The following is a 22,500-nucleotide window of genomic DNA, read 5'->3' as shown; positions in this document are numbered from 1 at the left end:
ACGTTGTTGTTTGCTTGCTGTGGGGGAGGCTCGTCAGGCTAATTGGGGCACACCTGGGTTGGTGTGTCCCAGTCAGGATATAGAGGGAGGCTTCCTCTGGTCTCTGGTCTCGATCTCTCCACCTGGTTTGGTTCCTTTTGTTTGTTTGGACACTTACTTTGGTTTTACACACTTACAACATTCAGGCTGCACATATACACACTCTCATCCACACACTGCTTGCTTACACACTGATACTCAATCATATTGGCTGATAATTACTAGTATAATTTAATAAATTATTTTGTTATTTCTTAAATTGTGCCTGTATCTTCCCTCTCTTGTTTTGCGAGCTTGAGCCAGCTCGTAACACTCCCCATTTCCACAAGGGAAAGCCCCACCCTTGCTTCTTTTAGAGAGCAACACAAAAATGGCTGAAGACCAACCAGTCATGTGAACACATGTGACATATATCTTTTTTTGATCCACTTTTTCTCCCATTTTCTATATTTTCTCCCATCCCAATTTCGTATCATCCAATTCAACCCTCCCCTGTCACGAACGCTATTTCTTGCCTCCCACAAGCCGGCTGCAATGTGGACTAAGTCATACATAGCACAAGTCCCCTCCGGTACTTGAGGTAACAGCAGTCGCATCTTTTCACCTGCGCAGCTCGATCTGTCAGTGGCGAGGAGTAACGCGTGGGAGGCTCACGCTGCCCCCGACACTTCCTGATTCTACTGCGCAGGCGCACCAACCGACCTGTAGGAGTCGCTGTCCACAACGCCCGATCCCCACCCATCAGTTTCCCACCCCCTAATACGGCCAATGTGTATTAGTACGGACGACCAGCTAAACTGAAAGCAATGTGGAGCGCTGGGATCGAACAGGCGATCCCAGCGTCTCCGCATTCATGGCGAGCGCCTTGCCCACTACGCCACGTAGCCGCCCTATGTGACATATATATTTAGCCACTAGTATTTCTGTGTATTGCTGTCATGTATTTGAAACTGTTTTTATGTGTCCTGTTTTTGTACATTTCTTACTGTTTCTATGAGTCCAGTTTTTATGTTTGGGGACACCGGATGGAAATTAGCCTCGTGCTAAATCCGGCAAATTTTACACTCCACAGTGTTCATTAATTTTGCATTGTCCCGTCCAAATAAACAAATCAATTAAATAAATAAATGTAATATAGATATAGTATCTACAAATATGTAAAAAGGATTATATGCAGGTAAGTACATAGAGATGGCAGGAGCACTCATCCAAGGGTACTACGACTATGCTTGCACCTCATGGTACCAAAGCACCTCAAAGGCGCTAAAAACAAGATTACAAACATCACAAAACAAACTGGTCAGACTACTGCTTGACCTTACTCCTAGAACCCACCTCACCCCTGCCCACTTTGACAACACAGAAGCAAATCTTCATTCAAACAGCAATGGCAGGCAGATCGCACAGTAGAAGCAACCGTCCGTGTTATCTGATTTGGAGAGTATTCCTTCATTAAAAGGACAACAAAAAACATCTCTGAAGGCTTATATTGTCAGAGAATAGGCTACGGTGTCAGAGAATTAGGCTACGCGGTATGCTCCAAATGGCATTGAGTTTCTCTCGTTGGATGTCACGGATAGGCTAGGGGACACAAATTCAGCCTGAGACGTTCAGAGTCACTCCGGCCCGCGCGCACACACACAATTGTCACCTATGTGTGTCGTTGCACTCTGGGTAGTGTATCTGTAGTAGAGCGCTGTGTAGGCTACATCATCTGGATGGACTGTTTCTGTGCGAGCGAGCATGCGTACTATGGAATTTAATCCTGCCGGCGCCACTGCCGGCCCACACACCGGCCCTCACACTGGCCCACACACTGGCCCACACACCGGCCCACACACCGGCCCACACACCGGCCCTCACACTGGCCCACACACTGGCCCACACACCGGCCCTCACACTGGCCCACACACCGGCCAACACACCGGCCCTCACACTGGCCCACACACTGGCCAACACACCGGCCCTCACACTGGCCCACACACTGGCCCACACACCGGCCCTCACACTGGCCCACACACCGGCCAACACACCGGCCCTCACACTGGCCCTCACACTGGCCCACACACTGGCCCACACACTGGCCCACACACCGGCCCACACACCGGCCCTCACACTGGCCCACACACTGGCCCACACACCGGCCCTCACACTGGCCCACACACCGGCCAACACACCGGCCCTCACACTGGCCCTCACACTGGCCCACACATCGGCCCTCACACTGGCCCACACACTGGCCCACACACCAGCCCACACTCTGGCCCACACACCGGCCCACACACCGGCCCACACTCCGGCCCACACACCGGCCCACACACCGGCCCACATACCGGCCCACATTAGTGGCCCACACACCGACTCACACACTGGCCCACACACCAACTCACACACTGGCCCACACACCGGCCCACACACCGGCCCACACACCGGCCCACATTAGTGGCCCACACACCGACTCACACTGGCCCACACCGTCCCGCCGTACAGACCATGTAGCCTGGGAGATGACTGAAATCACTGCAAGAGCTAGTAGGCAATTTTTAAGCATCTTTCTGTGGCAATTTAAATTTTTACATCTAACTTTTTCAGCCCTACCCTGAAAGTGGGCCGTTCGGAGTGGACTAAATGGGCCAGTCAAACCCCCCAATTTTTTTTTTTTTTTTTTGACCAGCCCACTTTACTTCCGGCCCATCGGGATTCGTCCCGAACGTCCCGATGGCCAGTTCGGGCCTGCCCCATACACAGGGCATACGAGGGCATTCACATGCAGTCACTAGCTCTCCACCCAATCCAATGCCTATATGGGAGATTGCCGACGACCTGTTAAGACGGCACTCTCTTAAGACAGCACTTTCTTACGCCACCATCGCCAAGACACCAAAAGAGCATCAAATCACTGACCTCTAGGACCATCATTCAGGTCATAGTACCAGTTAGATTAGATCAGTGGTTCTCAAACTGTGGTACGCGTACCACTAGTGGTACTTGGTGGTACTGCTGGTGGTACTTGAAAACATTTCAAAAACGCTAAAAAAAAAAAAAAAAAAAACGTTTTTTTTTTTTTTTTTTTGCAGTCAGGCCACTGAACTTAGAAGCAGGCCAGGCCAGTGTTTCTGGTTGCGGCAGCGCGATAGTTAGATAATCTAAGTGGGGAACAACCAGGAGATCACTGTGACAGAGTCTGCAGTCTAAACAGTCATAAATCTTTAATTCAACTTCAGCCTTGATCATAACCATTTATTTTTAGATTTCTTGTAATGTCAGATAAAAAATGAAATACTCCCACTTTTCTGAAAAGAGTTGGTGTTAAATCTGACATTACAAAAAATCCATCAAAATATGTGTTGCTGCTAATCATTGACACATGCCTAGCCTGTAATAATCCCCCCCAGAAAAATGTACTTTGCATTTGATATATTGTAAATATTTTACTTTTTGTGTTTTTTTTAACAATAATTTGTGATGCCATCACACAAACTGGCATTTAAAGGGTAAACATTCAAAAATGTATTGAATATGTGTTTTCTTTTCTTTTTTACAATAATTTGTGATGCCCATCACAAACACTGGCATTTAAAGGGTAAAAATTCAAAAATTCCTGCACCAGAATGCAGGAAATTAAGTTTTTGTAACAAAATAATTGTGTGTGTGTGTGTGTGTGTGTGAGTGTGAGAGAGAATGACGGACAATTGCTTGCTGTGTGAGGGAGAGAGAGAGAGAGAGAGAGAGAGAGAGAGAGAGAGAGAGAGAGAGAGAATTAAGTACATTTGCTGAAATACAGTTGTTCTTAATTTTCTCACTTGCTATGTGAGAATGTTAGTTATTATGTTCTCAATGCCCCTTGCATTGTATGAGTTGTGTGGAAGCGTTTGCTAGTTCTAGTGCTATCCCTTTGTACATTGTGGCTGTGTCTGACAAAAGTTAACAATAAATAATGGTATTAGGAATACATTTGCCTCCTGCGTGAACTGTGCATAGCTGAATAGACTGTATTTTAACGCCGGTCATATGGTGGTTCTTGGAGAGCCAGCTACGTTCTCAGGTGGTACTTGGTGTAAAAAGTTTGAGAACCACTGGATTAGATTACATTGAAATGTATTGTCATCATACAGCATAAGTACATTACAATGAAAATAAGTGGGGCATCCAACCCAAGTGCAAATGTAACAGTAAAGTGCAATAGTAATATTAATATAGTGATTAAGCTGGGTATAAGATATATACATTTGTTCTACTGAGTATAATGCTAATCACATGTACAGTATGTACAGAGTTGTAATATATTTAAATGTTTCAAAAATGTTCGTATGTACCCCAGTTGCTATTGCATGCACATATTTGTGTTTTATTACACGTATATGTACATACATACCAACTATTCGCCTGTTTTATTCTCCACCCATCCATAGCAACACTATTATCACCGACATCCAAGAAGGGGGATCCCCCCTTTGAACGGCCCTTCTAAGGTTTCTCTCCTCCACATCGCCTGTGGTGCTTTTTTCCTATTGCTATAGGTTTTTCCTTACCTTCGCTGGGGTATGTCTGGGAGTGTTGCATTTATTACTTTACATGTATTTTGGATTTCATGGTGGGTTTTTTGTTCTTGATTTATTGGGATGTTTCTTCTTGAATAGTCTAAAGAAGACTTGTCCGGCCCATGAGGACACTAACTTGTGATTTCGGGCTTTACAAATCAATTTGATTTGATTTAATATGCATTTATATGTCCAGTGATATAGGTATAAAGACACTATGGTCAGGCACTCTACTACTGGCCCCTGAGCAGCTAACACTGGAGCGGTTAAAGCTGAGGTGCCTTGCTCAAGGGCACAGCGAGCAGGCACGTGCACACATAGAGCCCAACGGGTGCACAAGCACCTGCCCTTTTGTGCCTCATAAAAAAGTGTCCCTTTTTATGCCAATTATTTTTACCATATTTTCTTTTTTACCTCCATATAGAGAGAGTGATCTGCAATCTGCTTGGGTTGGGGGTGCAATTCCTAACAGGCTCAACCATATGGATAAAAGTCCCATATTATGTGCATTACACAAACTAAAAACAGATATTACATTACATTACACAAACTAAAAACAGATATTACATTACATTACACAAACTAAAAACCGATATTGTCTGAATAACTAGAAGAAAGAAATGCACCACCTTTGGCTGATAGTAATTTACTAATTTCTTAGGATTTCTTTTAGTCTAATAAATGTTTAAGGTTCTTATGGATCCCCTGCTGCCTCCTCCTCCTCCACCTCCTCATCTTCCTCATCCTCCTTCTCCTCCAACTCTTCCTCATCTTCCTCCTCCTCTTCCTCCTCTTCCTCATCCTCCTCCTCTTCCTCCTCCTTCTCTTCCTCCTCTTCCTCCTCCACCTCCTCCTCCTCCTAATCCTCCTCCTCCTCCTACTCTTCCTCCTCCTCCTGCTTCTCCTCCTCCTAATCCTCCTCCTCCTCCTCCTACTCTTCCACATCTTCCTCCTCTTCCTCCTCCTCCTCCTGCTCCTGTTCCTCAACTTCCTCATCTTCCTCCTCCTCCTCCTGCTCCTCCTGCTCCTGCTCCTACTCTTCCTCATCTTTCTCCTCCTCCTGCTCCTCCTCTTCCTCCTCCTCCTCCTCATCCTCCTCCTCCTCATCCTCTTCCTCCTCCTCCTCTTCCTCCTCCTCCTCTTCCTCCTCATCCTCCTCCTCCTCCTCCTCCTCCTCATCCTCCTCCTCCTCATCCTCCTCCTCCTCCTCCTGCTCCTCCTCCTCCCCCTCCTCCTCCAGGGGTCACTGCAGGGGTCACTGCCTCCTCCTCCTCTTCCTCCTCCTTTCTCCTCCTCCTCCTCCCTCTCCTCCTCCTCCTCCTCCTGCTCCTCCTCCTCCACCGGGAGCAGCGTACTGGCTCATGTTAGGCAGGCCATGCATTATGCAGCAGCTTAGGCCACCGCGCCGGATCCTCATGTTCTCGGCTGCAGTCCACCTGTCGCTGCTCTGGTCGTAGCGCTCCACCTTGTTGGAGGGGGTGATGAAGTCACTGTAGCCTCCGACCACGAAGAGCAGGTCGTCCAGCACCGCGATGCCAAAGTAGCAGCGGGGGGTGAGCATGGCGGGCAGGGCGCTCCAGGAGTCAGTCAAGGGGATGTAGGCCTCCGCGCTACGCAGGTTGTTTCCACCTTCACACCCTCCCACCTGAGGACAGGACACATGAGAGGAATGTTTTAGTGTGTGGCTCAGGCAGGCAGGCAGGCAGACACTGTATTAATCCACTTAGGGAAATGAGGGCATCACAGCAGCATTGCAAGTCAAATGATACATATCTATAGAAATATCTAGTATAAAGCATTAGTCTCCGTGTGCACCTACCGCATAGACTTGTCCTCCGTACGCAGCGACTCCCAGTCCTCTACGCCTGCTGCTCATGGGGGCGATCAGAGTCCACTGGTCGGTGTCTGGGCTGTAGCACTCAGCTGTGAGCAGATCTTCCTCCCCGTTGAAGCCACCACAGATGTAAACCTGTAATAAGAAAGAATATTCTAATTTAGTTTATATATTCCATTTGATTTCATTCTACTTTAATTGTCTGTTAATGTTGATGCACCAAAGGACCCAGACACATCTTTCGTATGTGCAAGCTTACTTGGCAATAAAGACATTTATGATTTCTGATCTACCGTTCCTTGTGTTCATCTAGCACCATGTGTCCCTCAGTTCCACCCACCTTGCCCTGGAGGGCTGCTGCCCCGGCGGAGTTCCTGCGCTCCAACATGGGTGAGATCAGTGTCCACTGGTTGGTTTCAGGCTCGTAGCGCTCGGCGGTGTTCAGTGCCACGTGTCCGTCTCTCCCTCCCATGGCGTAGATACAGCCATCCAACACGACCACGCTGACGTAACAGCGGCGTGAGTGCATGGGAGCCGCCTGCAGCCAGCTGCGAGCGACGGGGTTGAACCTGCGCACACTGCTGAGCTCTCCTATGCCGTCCCAGCCGCCGACGCAGTAGACCAGATCGTGGAGATAAGCTGTGCCGTGGAAGACCCGGCGACTCTCCCCCTCAACGCTCACGTCCATCCATCCACCGGCTCGGATATTGTAAGCCTCCATGTCACTCCGGCCTCCGATGGCCAATAGGACCTCCTGGGGCAGGCGTGGGCGGGTCAGGGGGTTTGGGAGCCTGTCGGAGCCAGGGGGGTTCAGGACGCTGAGGATGAGGGGCCTACAGTCGTGGCTGTCCCTCACCACAGGGTTGTTCTGGACGTTGCTCCTGAAGTAGTCAGGCCTCATCAAGCCCATGCGAACCTGGGAAGAGACAAGCAGACAGCGGGTACAACTTAGACATTGGTTGTAGACGGTTTCTGTTGCTAGGGAACAGTTTGGACCCAACTGTTTGAGAACCACTGTACTAGGGAACCTAGTGTTGTCTTAATGTAATGCACAGTTATTATTATTTATTTTTTTATAAATGTTTTTATTTTATTTTATTTTCATACATAAAACAGAACATAACAGTACAATAAAATAATAATAATAATAATAATAATAATAATAATAATAATAATAATAATAATAATAATAATAATAATAATAATAATAATAATAATAATAATAATAATAATAATAATAATAATAATAATAATAATGACAAAAGCGACGACACCAATAATAACAGTAACATGAATCATAATGACCTTGACAAGAGACAGACAAACAAGAAAAAATAAAATAATAAAAATAAAATAAAAAAAATAAATGTGGCTCAGGCACTAGGAACCATGTTTGTGTATCCGTAATACAATTAGTTACCTTGGGCAGCAGCAAAGGCATGTGTGTTTTACGCTCCTCACGGGAGTGGTAGATCCAACGGAGGACGGCCTCGAACACCGTCTCCTCGCTCTTCACGTTCAGGTCATCCCTCTCGATGATGTCCACCAGTTGCTGCGGGGACAGCTCCACAAACTCCTGTGAGATGTGCAACATCTCCTCAAAGTGGCACACGGTGAAGAGATGGGCCTTGCACCTCAGGTCAGGGCAGCAGTAGATGTCTGCGAACCTCCAGATGCCGACACAGTTTTCCAGAGACAGCTGGCCTTCTAGGAAGTCAGAGCACGCTCCTACTATGCCAGTGATGAGAAACTGGTCTGCAGCCACCAGAAGCTCTTTCACGTTCTCTGCTGTCACCAGCACAAAGCGTGTGTAGGCGTACTCTATGATGAGCTGCATCATACCCGGGGACACCCCAGGGATAGTGTAGAGGAGTTGCTCTGAGTCGCTCCAGCGAGTGAAGAGGGCTCTGTGGGACGCAGAGTATAGAGATATCTGATGAGTCAACAGTAAGCAACATTCTGTCCTGTGTAGTAATTAGGGCTGACCCCTATTAGTCGAATAGTCGACTAATCGGTCGAAGGGAGCCGTAGTCGACTGCCAACCTCTTAGAAGCGTGGCTAACGCTAATGGCATGCATACCAGAGGCCAACTGCCTAAGAAAACAGGCACAGAGGCACTGAAAGAGGATTTCACCCATCTAATGAACACACTAGACTAGACAAATATCAAGATGTATCCATCAGTGGACCAATTGCATGCTTTTGCAGAGGACAAGAAGCCTTCAGTCTACTCCTTCAGACATTAAGCACCCCCCACAGCCCAAATGGAATGATACAAAAATATATATATATATATATATATATTTTTTTTTTTTATAGTCGACTAATCGACTAACGGCAAATTTTGGCCAATCATAGTCGACTATCCAAATCCTTAGTCGGGGACAGCCCTAGTAGTAATATATTTTCACTGTAGAAGTATAGGGTCTTAGCACAGTAGAAGTATAGTATCTTTTTACAGTAGAAGTACAGTATAGTATCTGTTTACAGTAGAAGTACAGTATAGTATCTGTTTACAGTAGAAGTACAGTATAGTATCGGTTTACAGTAGAAGTACAGTATAGTATATGTTTACAGTAGAAGTACAGTATAGTATCGGTTTACAGTAGAAGTACAGTATCTGTTTACAGTAGAAGTACAGTCTATTATATGTTTACAGTATAAGTACAGTATAGTATTTTTACAGTAGAAGTACAGTATAGTATCTGTTTACAGTAGACGTACAGTATAGTATCTTTTTACAGTAGAAGTACAGTATAGTATATGTTTACAGTAGAAGTACAGTATAGTATCTGTTTACAGTAGAAGTGCAGTATAGTATCTTTTTACAGTAGACGTACAGTATAGTATCTTTTTACAGTAGACATACAGTATAGTATCTGTTTACAGTAGAAGTACAGTATAGTATCTGTTTACAGTAAAAGTACAGTATGGTATCTGTTTACTAACCAAGCTAACCTGAACCAAGCTAACCTGAATCAAGCTAACCTCAACCAAGATAACCTGAACCAAGCTAAACTTACCTGAAATAGTCACTGCAGTCACACAGGAGGGCCTTGTGGGCATTCAACTCAGTGCTGTTGACTTTAATAACCACATCACAGAACCTTCCCTCCAGACGCAGCTCATTAAGGATTGTACAGGACATTGTTTCCTTTTCCATGTGGGGATTTTAAATTGTATCTACAGAATATATTCAAGCTTACAGACAAGTAGCCGGAAACAACAAGTGATATCTTCACTTGGTCTTCTGAGATTTGAGATCTTCTGAGAGAATTGTTGAATACATACTGTACACAAATGTTCTAGAATGTTCTATTATGACATCATACTGTGACATCACAAATGTTCTAGAATGTTCTATGACACAAATGTTCTAGAATGTTTGATTATGATCATACTGTGACATCACAAATGTTCTAGAATGTTTGATTATGACATCATACTGTGACATCACAAATGTTCTAGAATGTTTGATTATGACATTATACTGTGATATCACAAATGTTCTAGAATGTTTGATTATGACATCATACTGTGACATCACAAATGCTCTAGAATGTTTGATTATCCCTTCTGCCCCCTTAGCAACTATTTTGTGTTTTTTGCCTATATTTTTTGTGTTTCTGTGTACAACGATGGCTGTGTTGATTATTATGTCATGAAATTGTGTCCGTTTGCTTATTTTCCATTATTCACAGAATTTGGAAAGATTAGATTTTGAAACCCTCTAACACAAAAGTTAACAATATTAGCTTTCAAACCGTCCATAGTGGTTTATTTCTTGCCATTAGGGTTAGGGTTAGGGTTACCCAGACAGAAAGATTAGGATAAGGTAAAATCTCATCCCTGTGCCCGTGCCCACCCCAACACTTGCTCAACAGTCCCCGAACCTAACCCTAACCCCAACCCCAACCCCAACCCCAACCCTAACCCTAACCCCAACCCTAACCCTAACCATAACCCTACAAACGGAAATATTTGGAATCTTTTATAGATATGTTGAGTTAGGTTCATAGTGGTATTCATAAAAAAAGAATTGGAACTAAATATTACAAATTAAGTTTTTTATTACCTTGAACGTGATGCAATCTTTTCATGCACTAAGGTGACAACTCTGCAAAATCGTTAGGGGGGCATAAGAGTTATGACATCATACTGTGACATCACAAATGTTCTAGAATTTTCTATTATGACATCATACTGTAACATCACAAATGTTCTAGAATGTTTGATTATGACATCATACTGTGACATCACAATGGAACATGTTTGAGTCCAACATAGTTCAATATTCAATATTTGATCACCAAAAAACCCCAAAAAGCATAAAACGGCCCCTCCCCGCCCAAAAAGGGTTCAAGCTAACCTGAACCAAGCTAAACTTACCTGAAATAGTCACTGCAGTCACACAGGAGGGCCTTGTGGGCATTAAACTCAGTGCTGTTGACTTTAATAACCACATCACAGAGCCTTCCCTCCAGACGCAGCTCATTAAGGATTGTACAGGACATTGTTTCCTTTTCCATGTGGGGATTTTAAATTGTATCTACAGAATATATTCAAGCTTACAGACAAGTAGCCGGAAACAACAAGTGATATCTTCACTTGGTCTTCTGAGATTTGAGACCTTCTGAGAGAATTGTTGAATATATACTGTACACAAATGTTCTAGAATGTTCTATTATGACATACTGTGACATCACAAATGTTCTAGAATGTTCTATTATGACATCATACTGTGACATCACAAATGTTCTAGAATGTTTGATTATGACATCATACTGTGACATCACAAATGTTCTAGAATGTTTGATTATGACATCATACTGTGACATCACAAATGTTCTAGAATGTTCTATTATGACATCATACTGTGACATCACAAATGTTCTAGAATGTTTGATTATGACATCATACTGTGACATCACAAATGTTCTAGAATGTTTGATTATGACACCATACTGTGACATCACAAATGTTCTGGAATGTTTGATTATGACATCATACTATGACATCACAAATGCTCTAGAATGTTTGATTATGACATCATACTGTGACACCACAAATGTTCTAGAATGTTCTATTATGACATCATACTGTGACATCACAAATGTTCTAGAATGTTTGATTATGACATCATACTGTGACATCACAACGGAACATGTCCATTTGAATAATTTGAATAATTTAAATAATATGTTGACATTAAAAAAGAACAAATAAAATGATAAAACAACTACATAAAACAATGATACAAAATGATACATAAAATATTTAAGTAAAATGTATAGAAATAAAGAAAAATAAGACAATGAAATAAAGATAATAATGCATTTAAAAGCTATTTTAAAAAGGTAAGTTTTGAGCAGTGCCAACCGAGTTTGCTGTCCTAACAGACTTGGGGTCTGTAGGGTAAGCACTTATTCCCTCCGCCCTGAACATTTATGGAGATGTATGGGCCTTTTAAGTCAGTGATAAAAGTGTCTTTCAAGGATAAGTGAGCTCCTGCACTGATTATTATAGTTCAATATTGAATATTTGATCACCAAAAAATCCCAAAAAGCATAAAACGGCCCCTCCCGCCCAAAAAGGGCCCCCAAAAATAGCACAGGCCCAGTGCCCTTTTCAGCCTTTGAGCACCTGCCCCTCTAAAGTCCTGTGCACGTCCCTGCTCCAAGGTATTTATTACTAGTGCCTGTTGTCTTTAACTGTAGTGTCTGTCTGCTGTCTTCATAACCACACTGTGTCTGTACTTCTTTATTATCTCCCGTCCTCCCCAATTTTTGAACTCACCAGCCACTACTGACACACACATGGGGGGATGTTTTATAAATATAATATAATATAATAATTTGTGCTTCACCAAAAAATTTGGTCAGCAGCCGCCACTGAGTTGTATATTTCTTCCAGTGAGGGGAGAGGGCATCCAATGATTTTCTGGGCCGAGTTGACGACCCTCTGGAGCGCCTTCCTCTCTGCGGCTGTGCAGCTGAGGAACCACACGCTGGTGCCACTTCCTCTGTTCCCTTTCAGGATCATATGAAGCCCTGGGAAGAGTTTAACACCTCACCAGGGACATGAAAGTCTCTATTGTGTTTTCCATGATTTGTTGGTTTAAATACCTAAGTGTGAAAATGCTCTTAGTCGTATTGTGAAGCACTGCATTGGGGTTATAGGAGTCAAGCAGGCTGGTCTGAGAGCAGCCCTGCAGAAATCCCAGGACATCCTAAGGCTATGGTTAGACTAGTGTATTCCTGGCGTTTTTTTATAAGTTTTTGACGACGTTTGATGTCCTATCTACACAGAAATGCGTTTTTTGGCGTTTTTTTGTGGATACGGCTGAAACGCAAAATTGTGTTTGCGTTTGGAGATACGCAAAAAAAACAAATCGACAACAGCGTGTAGTCAGCACGCTAGCCGTTGTTGCGAAAATGCCCATGCGCAGTAGATACCATCTGCGTGCCCTTCCGGTGACAACAGTGTGTGTGTTTGGGACATAGGCAGCTCTGTTTCCCAAATAGCTTCAGCTACCATGTGTTGTCAAGTTATTGTTATAAGGACCCCAGTCCAAGCTACAACAGTCTGCATTCCCTTAACAATTGTTTGTATTGAGCCGTATTGTATTGTACCCATATGCAATATGTTAAATAAAGTTTACATCCATTCATTCTGCTAGCATTACCGATTGCATGAGCAGCTGGCTAACGTGAGCTATCAGGATTCAGACCCTGTTAGCTCAGAGCTCCGCTTTCAACTTAACAAGCATTAAACAAAATGGCCCAGTCATCTATTCACCTTTGTTTAATACACACCGCGTTGTCTCTAATGTTATCTAACTACTGATAGCTCGCGATATCATCAGTTTTGGTGCTGGCTAAGTAGCATGAGCTAACGTTAGCTTCTAGCCACAATGCTATATTGTTATAATGGCATACTCCATTGACGTTAGCATGCAGCTAACAATGCTACCGATCGTTTTTTAGACTAAACTATCCGCTCTTGGTGGTCACTTGTGTTGATGTTAGTTTTGTTTCATCAACAAATGACAGGCAGAACACACAGTGAATGTATCCGTTTTGTTTATTGCACTTTTATTAGGCTTTGCTGAAAAAGAATTGCTGCATTGAGTAAATAGGCAAGATGGTGGCGCGGCATAGGCGCCTGCCTTATTGACATTTTCTTTGCTGGAGCTTCCAGGAAGTGTATTGGCACATTCGTTCTGATTGGTTGAAATTGCCTTCATGTTTGCCACCTACTGCCACCTACTGCTTTGGCAGTGTACTACATCAGTGTGCTCGGGTGACAAAACGAAAAAAAAACGAAAGTGTGACTCGAGGCGCACGACGTCGCGGCGATACGCGGCGATACGCATATGAAAACAATACGAAGATGATACGAAAGGTGTAACCGCAGCCTAAGAGATTATATAAGATACGATAAGATAAGAGATAACATAAGATAACATAAGATAAGATAATATAACATAAGATAACAGCTGTTAGCTGTCTGTGTACACTGATATAGGCTAATACAAATAACATTTGTGTTAGTGAGAACATTTAAATATTAAACAATAAAATACCTAAAAGGCTTTTTGTCTGCTGTGAGGCATTTTACTGTAGACTAGAACCCATGTTGTGTGTATATGATTATATCTGGTTTTTAACTTTTTATTATGAAATAATTTAACTATAATTTAACCGTTCTGCCAAATAGCACACACAAACACACACTCTCTCTCTCTCCCTCTTCCTCTCCCTCTCCCTCTCCCTCTCTCTCTCTCTCTCTCTCTCTCTCTCTCTCTCTCTCTCTCTCTCTCTCTCTCTCTCTCTCTCTCTCTCTCTCTCTCTCTCTCTCTCTCTCTCTCTCGAAGTTGTGTACTTTCTCAGGGCAGATTTAAAAAAGCCTTAAAGGATAAAATAATTCAGGAGTACAGTTTTGAGTAAAACATCAAACATATTTTTTCCCCAATTTTTGTTTCTTCTTATATTAAAATATATTTAGTTTTTAAGAATTTGTAAAGGATAGGCGGCTGGGTGGCGCAGCGGACTAATCGCTTGTCACCAACGCGAGAGACACTGGTATCGAATCCGGCTGTCAGCGTTGCCTCCGGGCAGAGTCAGCGGGAGGGAAGCCGGTGGGTGGAAATCTGGTCGTTGTAAACAGCGACTCCTACAGGTCGGTCAGGGCGCCTGCACAGCGAGGGAGCGAGATGGTGAGGGTAGTGTGACCTCCCACACGTTACACCTCGCCAATGAGAGTTCGCGCTGGCAGGTGAAAAGATGCTGCTGGCTGTCTCCTATGTCTCGGAGGAAGCATCTGATAGACTTCAGGGCTCCCTAGACCGACCAGTGGGGGGCACATGCGAGCAACGACCAGGAAGGGGAGGGGGGAATTGACATAACGACTAAATTGGGATGGGAGAAAAACACAGAAAAACAGGAGAAAAAGTGGATAAAAAAAAGAATTAGTAAAGGATAGGCAGAAATAAGCATGTGCTTCAGCCTATTCCTTTTTTTCGGTCGTTGATTTAGGATTTTGTGTGTGAGCTTGCCTTGAATATGTACATTTGTGATTTTTTTTCTTTTTTCTTTTCCTTTTGTAAGTCCACACGGGTGTGTTTTTGATTTGTCTGTAAACAAGACCGAAAAATAAACTTCATTCATTCATTGTTGAGTGTGATATAAGTGTGAACCTTCCCTATCCCTCGTCATGGTGGAGTGTGATGAATACCGTCCAGTGATGTTGAGAGAGGGAACTGAATCCTTGTGTCGTGACAATTACAGCTGTGTTAAATGATGTCGAAGGAAAAAACAGCAGGGATTTGCAATAACATACTGTTACGATGAGTGGAACGTTTAGATGGCATGATGGTGGTAGAGGTGAGTAGAACCCAAAATGCAGACTTAAACACGAGGAGAGGTAGTGGAGAGTGAGATAGACGAGGCACGACTCGAGGTTGAAAATAACAAGCTTTACTGAACGTGGCGAACAATACATAAACGGACTCACGGGGAAATATGGGAAGCTTCACGGGAGGTACACAAGGTCGACAGCACACAGGAACAAGGGTAACAGGAATAATGACCCAGCAATGGATTCTGGGCAGTCAAGACTTAAATACACAAACTAATTAGAGACATGAGGGTGATTGGTGATTAGACACAGCTGTGGTAAAACAGAACTAGCACAAGGCTGAAAGAAACACACTGGGGAATAAACTAGAATCAAATATACAAATACTGAGACCACACAAGACTAGATCACACTTACAAAACATAGGCAGGAGGAACACAAGACTAAAACAGGGGAAACAATGCAGACAACATAGACCACAAATGCACCAAACACAGACTGGTGAAAATAACATAAAACAGATGAATGGCCAGACCACAGTGCTGCAACACCTGCATCAGGCCACCGGATGGCAGTAGCATATTGTTTATGAATGGAGGTGCTGAGAGTCCAATGGCCGGTCCAGTAGGACCGGGGGGGTTACATTACTACTTTTCATCCCCATTGTTGCATTGAGCTTTAATTAACGCAACACACAGATTCAGTGTCCACTGATGACATCGCTGGAGGACATTATTCAAACTAGAGATGTCCGATATTATCGGCCTAACGATATTATCGGCCGATATTGCCATTCAAATGTAATATGGGAAATTATCGATATCGGTAAAAAATTATTCTTTTTTACATTTTATTTAAACAAATGTTTATTTAACCTGTATTTACCCAGGCAAGCTAGTAAGAACTAATTATTATATACAAAAGCAGCCTGAACAAAAAGCTAAATCATTTTGAGGGAAGTGGGGGTGGGAGGTTGCAACAAAAAAAGAGATATGCAATGTTAGTTACCTGAAATTAATAATTTCGTTTTTGGCATATATCGGTATCGGTTGATATTGGTATCGGAAATTAAGAGTTGGACAATATCGGTATATCGGATATCGGTAAAAAAGCCAATATCGAATATCCCTAATTCAAACTCATTAACACTCAAAGGTGTCAAACTAAATGAACATGTGCACAACTGGGATACCCCTCGTCAAAAAACCAACCCTGAACCCCACCGTCATAGAAAACCACCGCCCTGTCTCTCTTCTCTCTCTAAATCACTTGAACGCACCATATCCAAGCGGCTCATTGATTATCTATTACAGAACGACGTCCTTCAGGACTGGTCACTCAGAGACGGCCCTCATAGCGGTCAGAGAGGCTCTTCACAAGGTCTCTCCTCTTTCCTGATTCTCCTGGACACAGTCAACCATCAGATCATCCTCACATCCCTCGCAGGCATGGGAGTTGTAGGTTAAGAATCAAGAATCAAGAGGTTTATTTGTCACATACATACCAGGGCATACAGTGAAATGCGGGTGGTCATGCCTGCATTGATTGAGCAAAATACAATAATAAAAATAGGCATAGAAAAAAATAAACATAGACAAAATAAAATAGGTAAGACACAAGATATGCATGGTAAAAAAAATACATGCTAAATTCCTGAGGAACTGGTTCCTATATACACTACTATACAATATACAATTTACAATTTTAACTCTTAATGTATCTAAACTATACTATTAGTACCTCCTTCCTTTAAAGTGACTTTCTATTTTTTAAAGTGACATTTTGTTTAAGTTTTAGCGGTTGCCGCATGAGTGTTGAGTGTGTGTGTGTGTGTGTGTGTGTGTGTGTGTGTGTGTGTGTGCGTGTGTGCGTGTGTGTGTGTGTGTGTGTGTGTGTGTGTGTGTGTGTGTGTGTGTGTGTGTGTGTGTGTGTGTGTGTGTGTGTGTGTGTGTGTGTGTGTGTGTGTGTGTGTGTGTGTGTGTGTGTGTATGTGTGTGTGTGCTCATGTGTACTTGTGAGTGGAGAGTTCAGTGTTCAGTGTTCTGATGGCCTGGGGGAAGAAGCTGAGCCTGAGTCTCTCTGTTCTTGTTGCGTGTATACGGAGGCGCTTGCCTGACCGCAGCAGCTTGAACAGGCTGTTGTTGGGGTGGTGGGGGTCTTTCATTATTCTGCAGGCTCTGGATTTGCACCTCCTGTTATATAAGTCCTGCAGGGGTGGTAGTTCTGTGCTGGCGTGGCTGTCATCCTACCCAGATGACCGTTCCTACCTCCTACCTCTCCTACATCTCCTACCACATATCATGTAGAGGCAGCCTATTTGACCTGGTGTCCATAGCCAACAATGCTATTAGCACCCGGCACGTTAGATATACTGTATGAGACACAGCCTGTTGGGCTTATACTGTACATACAGTATATACACACATACATACATTTAGTTGTATCTATTCCTATTCCTATTGTATCTTAACTCTTTGAGCGCCACCCTCTTTCCCCATCTGTACTGCCTGGCGCCAGCTTTTTTTGACAATTTTCATGATATTTCACGATCTTTGCGGAGCTATTGTATATTCTATATTATAGCTATGGAGACAATAGTATGGCTCATTTGACAGACACTATTTATACATACAGTATATACAAACATACATACATTTAGTTGTATCTATTCCTATTCCTATTGTATCTTAATTTCTTTTTTTTTAACTGTATTACCATATTCATGGAAACGTCTTTCTTTGGGGTTAACTACATTATCCTGTGATGCTGCATATAATTGCATCTAATGAATTTCCCAATATAGATAAATAATATATGCATATATTAGGGCGAAATGTTACGGCCCAGGGCTGCCCAGTGTACTGGACTCGGGGAACGCGCTGTAAGAGGCACTCGGGTGCACAGACTGGAGCGTGTTCCGTGAGAACACAGATAATATAAACAATTACACTGAAACAGTGCTGGACTTTGTTGGTACTCTGGTAGAAGAAACAATCCCCTCCACCACAATTAGAGTTTTCCCAAACCAAAAGCCCTGCGTAGATAAATCCGCCCGTGAGGCTCTGAAAGCGCGTACCCCAGCCTACAGACCACTACAGCTCGTGACAGGCAACATGAACGAGCACAAGGTGGCGAGATACAACGCGAGGACAGTAATAGAGGCAAAAAGGCGATACAGGGATAAGGTGGAACTTCAATTTGAACAGGCTGATTCCAGAGGTATGTGGCAGGGCCTCAAAACGATGACAGATTACAAAGGCACTCCCCCCCCCCCTAAGATGAACAGTGACATCTCCCTGGTGAATGATCTCAATACCTTCTATGCAAGGTTTGAGGCTATGAATAACAACACCAGCCTACAAGCCACGGCAATAGAGAGTGGAGCCACTGCCGGTGGAGACTCAGTGTTCAGGATAACAGGTGAGGAGGACCTTTAAGAAAGTGAATATCAGGAAGGCAGCAGGACCGGACGGTATCCCCGGCCGCGTCCTAAAAGTCTGTGCCGACCAACTGGCCCCGGTATTCACTGACATATTTAACCTGTCCTTAGAACAGGCTGTCATCCCCACCTGTCTGAAGAAGTCCACCATCATCCCTGTACCCAAAAAATCTACGCCTGCTTGCCTCAACGACTACCGCCCTGTAGCTCTCACCTCCATAGCCATGAAGTGCTTTGAGAAGCTAGTGAAGGGCCACATCTGTTCCTCCCTCCCCATCAACCTGGACCCCCTGCAATTTGCATACCACCCCAACAGGTCCACGGAGGACGCCATAGCCCATGTGCTGCACACTGCAGCATCACACCTGGACAAGAGGAAGGGGAACTATGTGAGAATGCTATTCATCGACTACAGCTCAGCATTCAATACCATAGTCCCCTCCAAACTCATAGCCAAGCTCAGGGACCTAGGCTTGAACTATGACCTCTGCCAGTGGGTCTTGGACTTCCTGACAGGAAGACCCCAGGTGGTGAGAGCAGGCATGACACAGCGGAACAACAACACAATTATCAAGTTTGCTGATGACACAGTAGTGGTGGGCCTGATCTCTGCAAACGATGAGAGGGCCTACCTGGAAGAGGTAGAGGACCTGGTGCGGTGGTGTCGGGAGAACAGCCTCTCCCTGAACGTCAGCAAAACGAAAGAGATGATTGTGGACTTTAGGAGGTCGGGGGTCAGGGACTACAGCCCCCTCGGCATCGACTGGGCACCGGTCGACACAGTGAACAGTTTCAAGTACCTCGGAGCCCACATATCCGAGGACTTGACATGGACCTCACACATTGACAGTGTTGTGAAGAAGGCACGGCAACGCCTCTACTTCCTCAGGCGCCTAAGGAAGTTCAAAGTGAGTCCGAAGATCCTCAAGAACTTCTACTTGTGCACAATAGAGAGCATCCTGATTGGTAACATCAACTCCTGGTTTGGGAATAGCACCGCACAAGACCGCTGCAGACTACAGAGAGTGGCCCATTCAGCCGAACGCACAATTGGAGGGGGGCTTCCCACTCTCCTGGACATTTATGACAAGCGTTGCAGGGCCAAGGCTAAGAGAATAATCGAAGAATCTAGTCACCCAAACAACTGCCTCTTTGAACTGCTGCGGGCAGGCAAGCGCTACCGGAGTCTCATGGCCAGTACAGAAAGAAGGAGCTTTTATCCCCAGGCGATCAGGATGCTCAATGACATTGACACTATGTAACAACCCATCATCTACACTCACTGCCCACACATCCACACGTACACACTCACTTTAAACAAACACTCACCTTACCACTCACTTTGATTTTATTTTATTTTATTGACAACACGCATAACAACATTGACAGATCAACATTTGTATTTGCCTTGTCAGGGATAAAACGAAAAGTCCAGGGCCCTCATTCATCAACGTGTTCTACGCACAGATCTGTGCTTACCCTGTGCGTACGATCATTTCTAAGCAAAGAGTGGGATTCATCAATTTCGATTTGAACTTGACTCCGTGCTTACATCTACGCACAGGTCAGACCAGGCGTACCTGGCGCCCAGTGGTAGAATATATTATTACAACAAGGAAATGAGCTTCTGTGCATAATAACACTGGCATGTTCTGTACGAACCGTAGTTCATTATAGTTCATTGTAAAATAGCAACAGTAGTGTAATTATGGTCAAAACCCTATAAATAGCATTTGGAATAATAGATCTTTCTCTCAGAATGAATGCAGCATGGTTTATATAGCGTTATCGGAATATACGGGGTGTAGGCTACTGACTGACTGCGCTCCGCGTAGCTTGATTGATTGATTGATTGAAAAGTTTATTAACAGATTGCAGAATGGGTACAGTACAGTACAGCTCAGTACATACAATTGTTAATTGGGGATGCAGACCAACTTTCGTCTTGTTTACATCAGGGTCCCCCATTTTCAATTCATCATAAATCATAAAGCTCAACTCGTTATTATTTTGCGCAGACCGCAGAAACACGGGAACGTTTTGATTATATTTAAAAGGCTTTACGTTAAACGAAACAAGTGGAATTTCGAAGCTGTAAGCAGAATACAAGTCATATGAATATAGTGTTCTTCCCCCTTTTTACTGTATAAGAAAGAATAGAAAACGCATTGCAATGACACTATAGTGGACAGACTATGTATATGATGGGATTCAAGTTCGCGTTTTTGTTGATCATAGGCATGCTGTCAGAGTATGATATCTTCAAACATTCTAGAACATTTGTCGTCACAGATCATGTCCTAATAGAACATAGGCTATGGCATGGATCGTGATATTGTGTGGACTGTAATTATTACTGTACCGGTACCACCCATTGTGACAACAGCCTTGTGAGTCCCGCACACAAACATGATGGAATTCAAGTTCATGTATTGAAAGGCAGGCTACATCATACATGCAGTGAGATTCATTGTCTTGTATATGCTCTCTATTATTGTTTATATAGGCTACCCAATACTGACATCAAAATAGATTGTAGTATGCCTCTAGAAATCATATGCAGCAGGTAGAAAATTGACGGGAGATCCATCGCGATTTGGAATAAAATTGAGGAGAACTTTAATCCCTGGGTATTAATCAAACAACACGGGAAAAGGCAGTCATATTCCAGCGCGGTCTTTATTAGCCGACAACAAAATAGATGCCTCTAAAAATCATATAGCCAATCGAACACAACTAATAAAGGCATTCATATTACAGCACGGTTATAATGACACACAACCAACGCCAAACAGTGGTCAACGAACGGTCTTTATTAGTATTTTGAGCTGTCCAGGCAGAATTGCAGCAATGGTCTTAGGGAGCCGTTGATATCTGACATCACCGTTTACGAGTCCGCCTTTTATTTATCCCATAATACGCGATAGTGTCTTCTTGGTTCAACAGCAGTGAACAATCTTCGTGGAGTTTCTCAGAGTCCCGCTCGGGTCAGTCCATTATTTCACATCCCATGGGGGGTGTTTCCTCATTTTCATGACCATATATGGATAATCATGCACGAGCATTGACGGTAGAACAAAGTGGTATTCATCAACACGGAGGAGCATAGAGCCTGCGTATGCACCGTGTGATGAATCCCGACTTCCCTGTGCGTACACTAGTTCTACATTCCATGCTTACGTGTGGAAATAGAAATGTTCTACGCACACTATTGATGAATGAGGGCCCAGGACTTATCTTCATCGTTGTCCCTGTTATTACTGGTTGCAAGTGGCACGATGGCATCTGAAGTGCATCGAGCATTCTTAGTGCATAATCTAAAGTGCATTCGTAGTAGTATTCATGTTTCAGTTTAAAAAATGTTTTATATAAAAAGCATCATTCATGTTCATTGGTGCATTAAAAACAATAATTATATTAGGGGGAGCTCCAGTAGCTCACTGCGTACCTCGAACGCTATTTCGGCGTCGGGGACAACCGTGCGCGTCACGGATCTGGGGTAGCGAGTTCGACTCCCGGACTAGCCGTATTTTCTCAGAGTGTCTTTCCCCCCATCTATACCCCCATTCAACCTGTTTCTGTTGGTCATACTTGACCAGAAAAAGCGATAAACGCGAAAAGAACCAGCTGACTGGTCAAAGTAAAAAAAAAAAAAAAAAAAAAATTATTTTCATCAATAAAGTGCATAGAGACAATACTCACTAAAAACAGAAATACTAAAAGAAATATAAAATACAGTACAGTACACACACAAAGTCATAAAAACTACAATAACATTTTTAAAAACA

General features: G+C 43.6%; 1 protein-coding gene across 1 annotated transcript in view; it reads right to left on the bottom strand.

The window, feature by feature from the left end:
* LOC311248363 (uncharacterized protein) overlaps window positions 1–15,131 on the bottom strand; it is a gene marked incomplete at both ends in the record, with an annotated part of 49,503 nt that extends 34,372 nt beyond the window's left edge. The window contains 3 exons of the mRNA XM_084339256.1: window positions 6,400–6,540; window positions 6,776–7,053; window positions 15,113–15,131. Coding sequence (XP_084195382.1) covers window positions 6,400–6,540; window positions 6,776–7,053; window positions 15,113–15,131 — 438 coding nt within the window. The remainder of the gene's footprint in view (window positions 1–6,399; window positions 6,541–6,775; window positions 7,054–15,112) is intronic.
* Window positions 15,132–22,500: the final 7,369 nt, after the last annotated feature.

This window comes from Notolepis coatsorum (genome assembly GCF_963971535.1).
Source record: "Notolepis coatsorum genome assembly, contig: SCAFFOLD_355, whole genome shotgun sequence".
Taxonomy (NCBI): Eukaryota; Metazoa; Chordata; class Actinopteri; order Aulopiformes; family Paralepididae; genus Notolepis; species Notolepis coatsorum.
The sequence above is the reverse complement of the archived record's forward strand: the minus strand, read 5'-3'. Positions and strand labels throughout refer to the sequence as shown.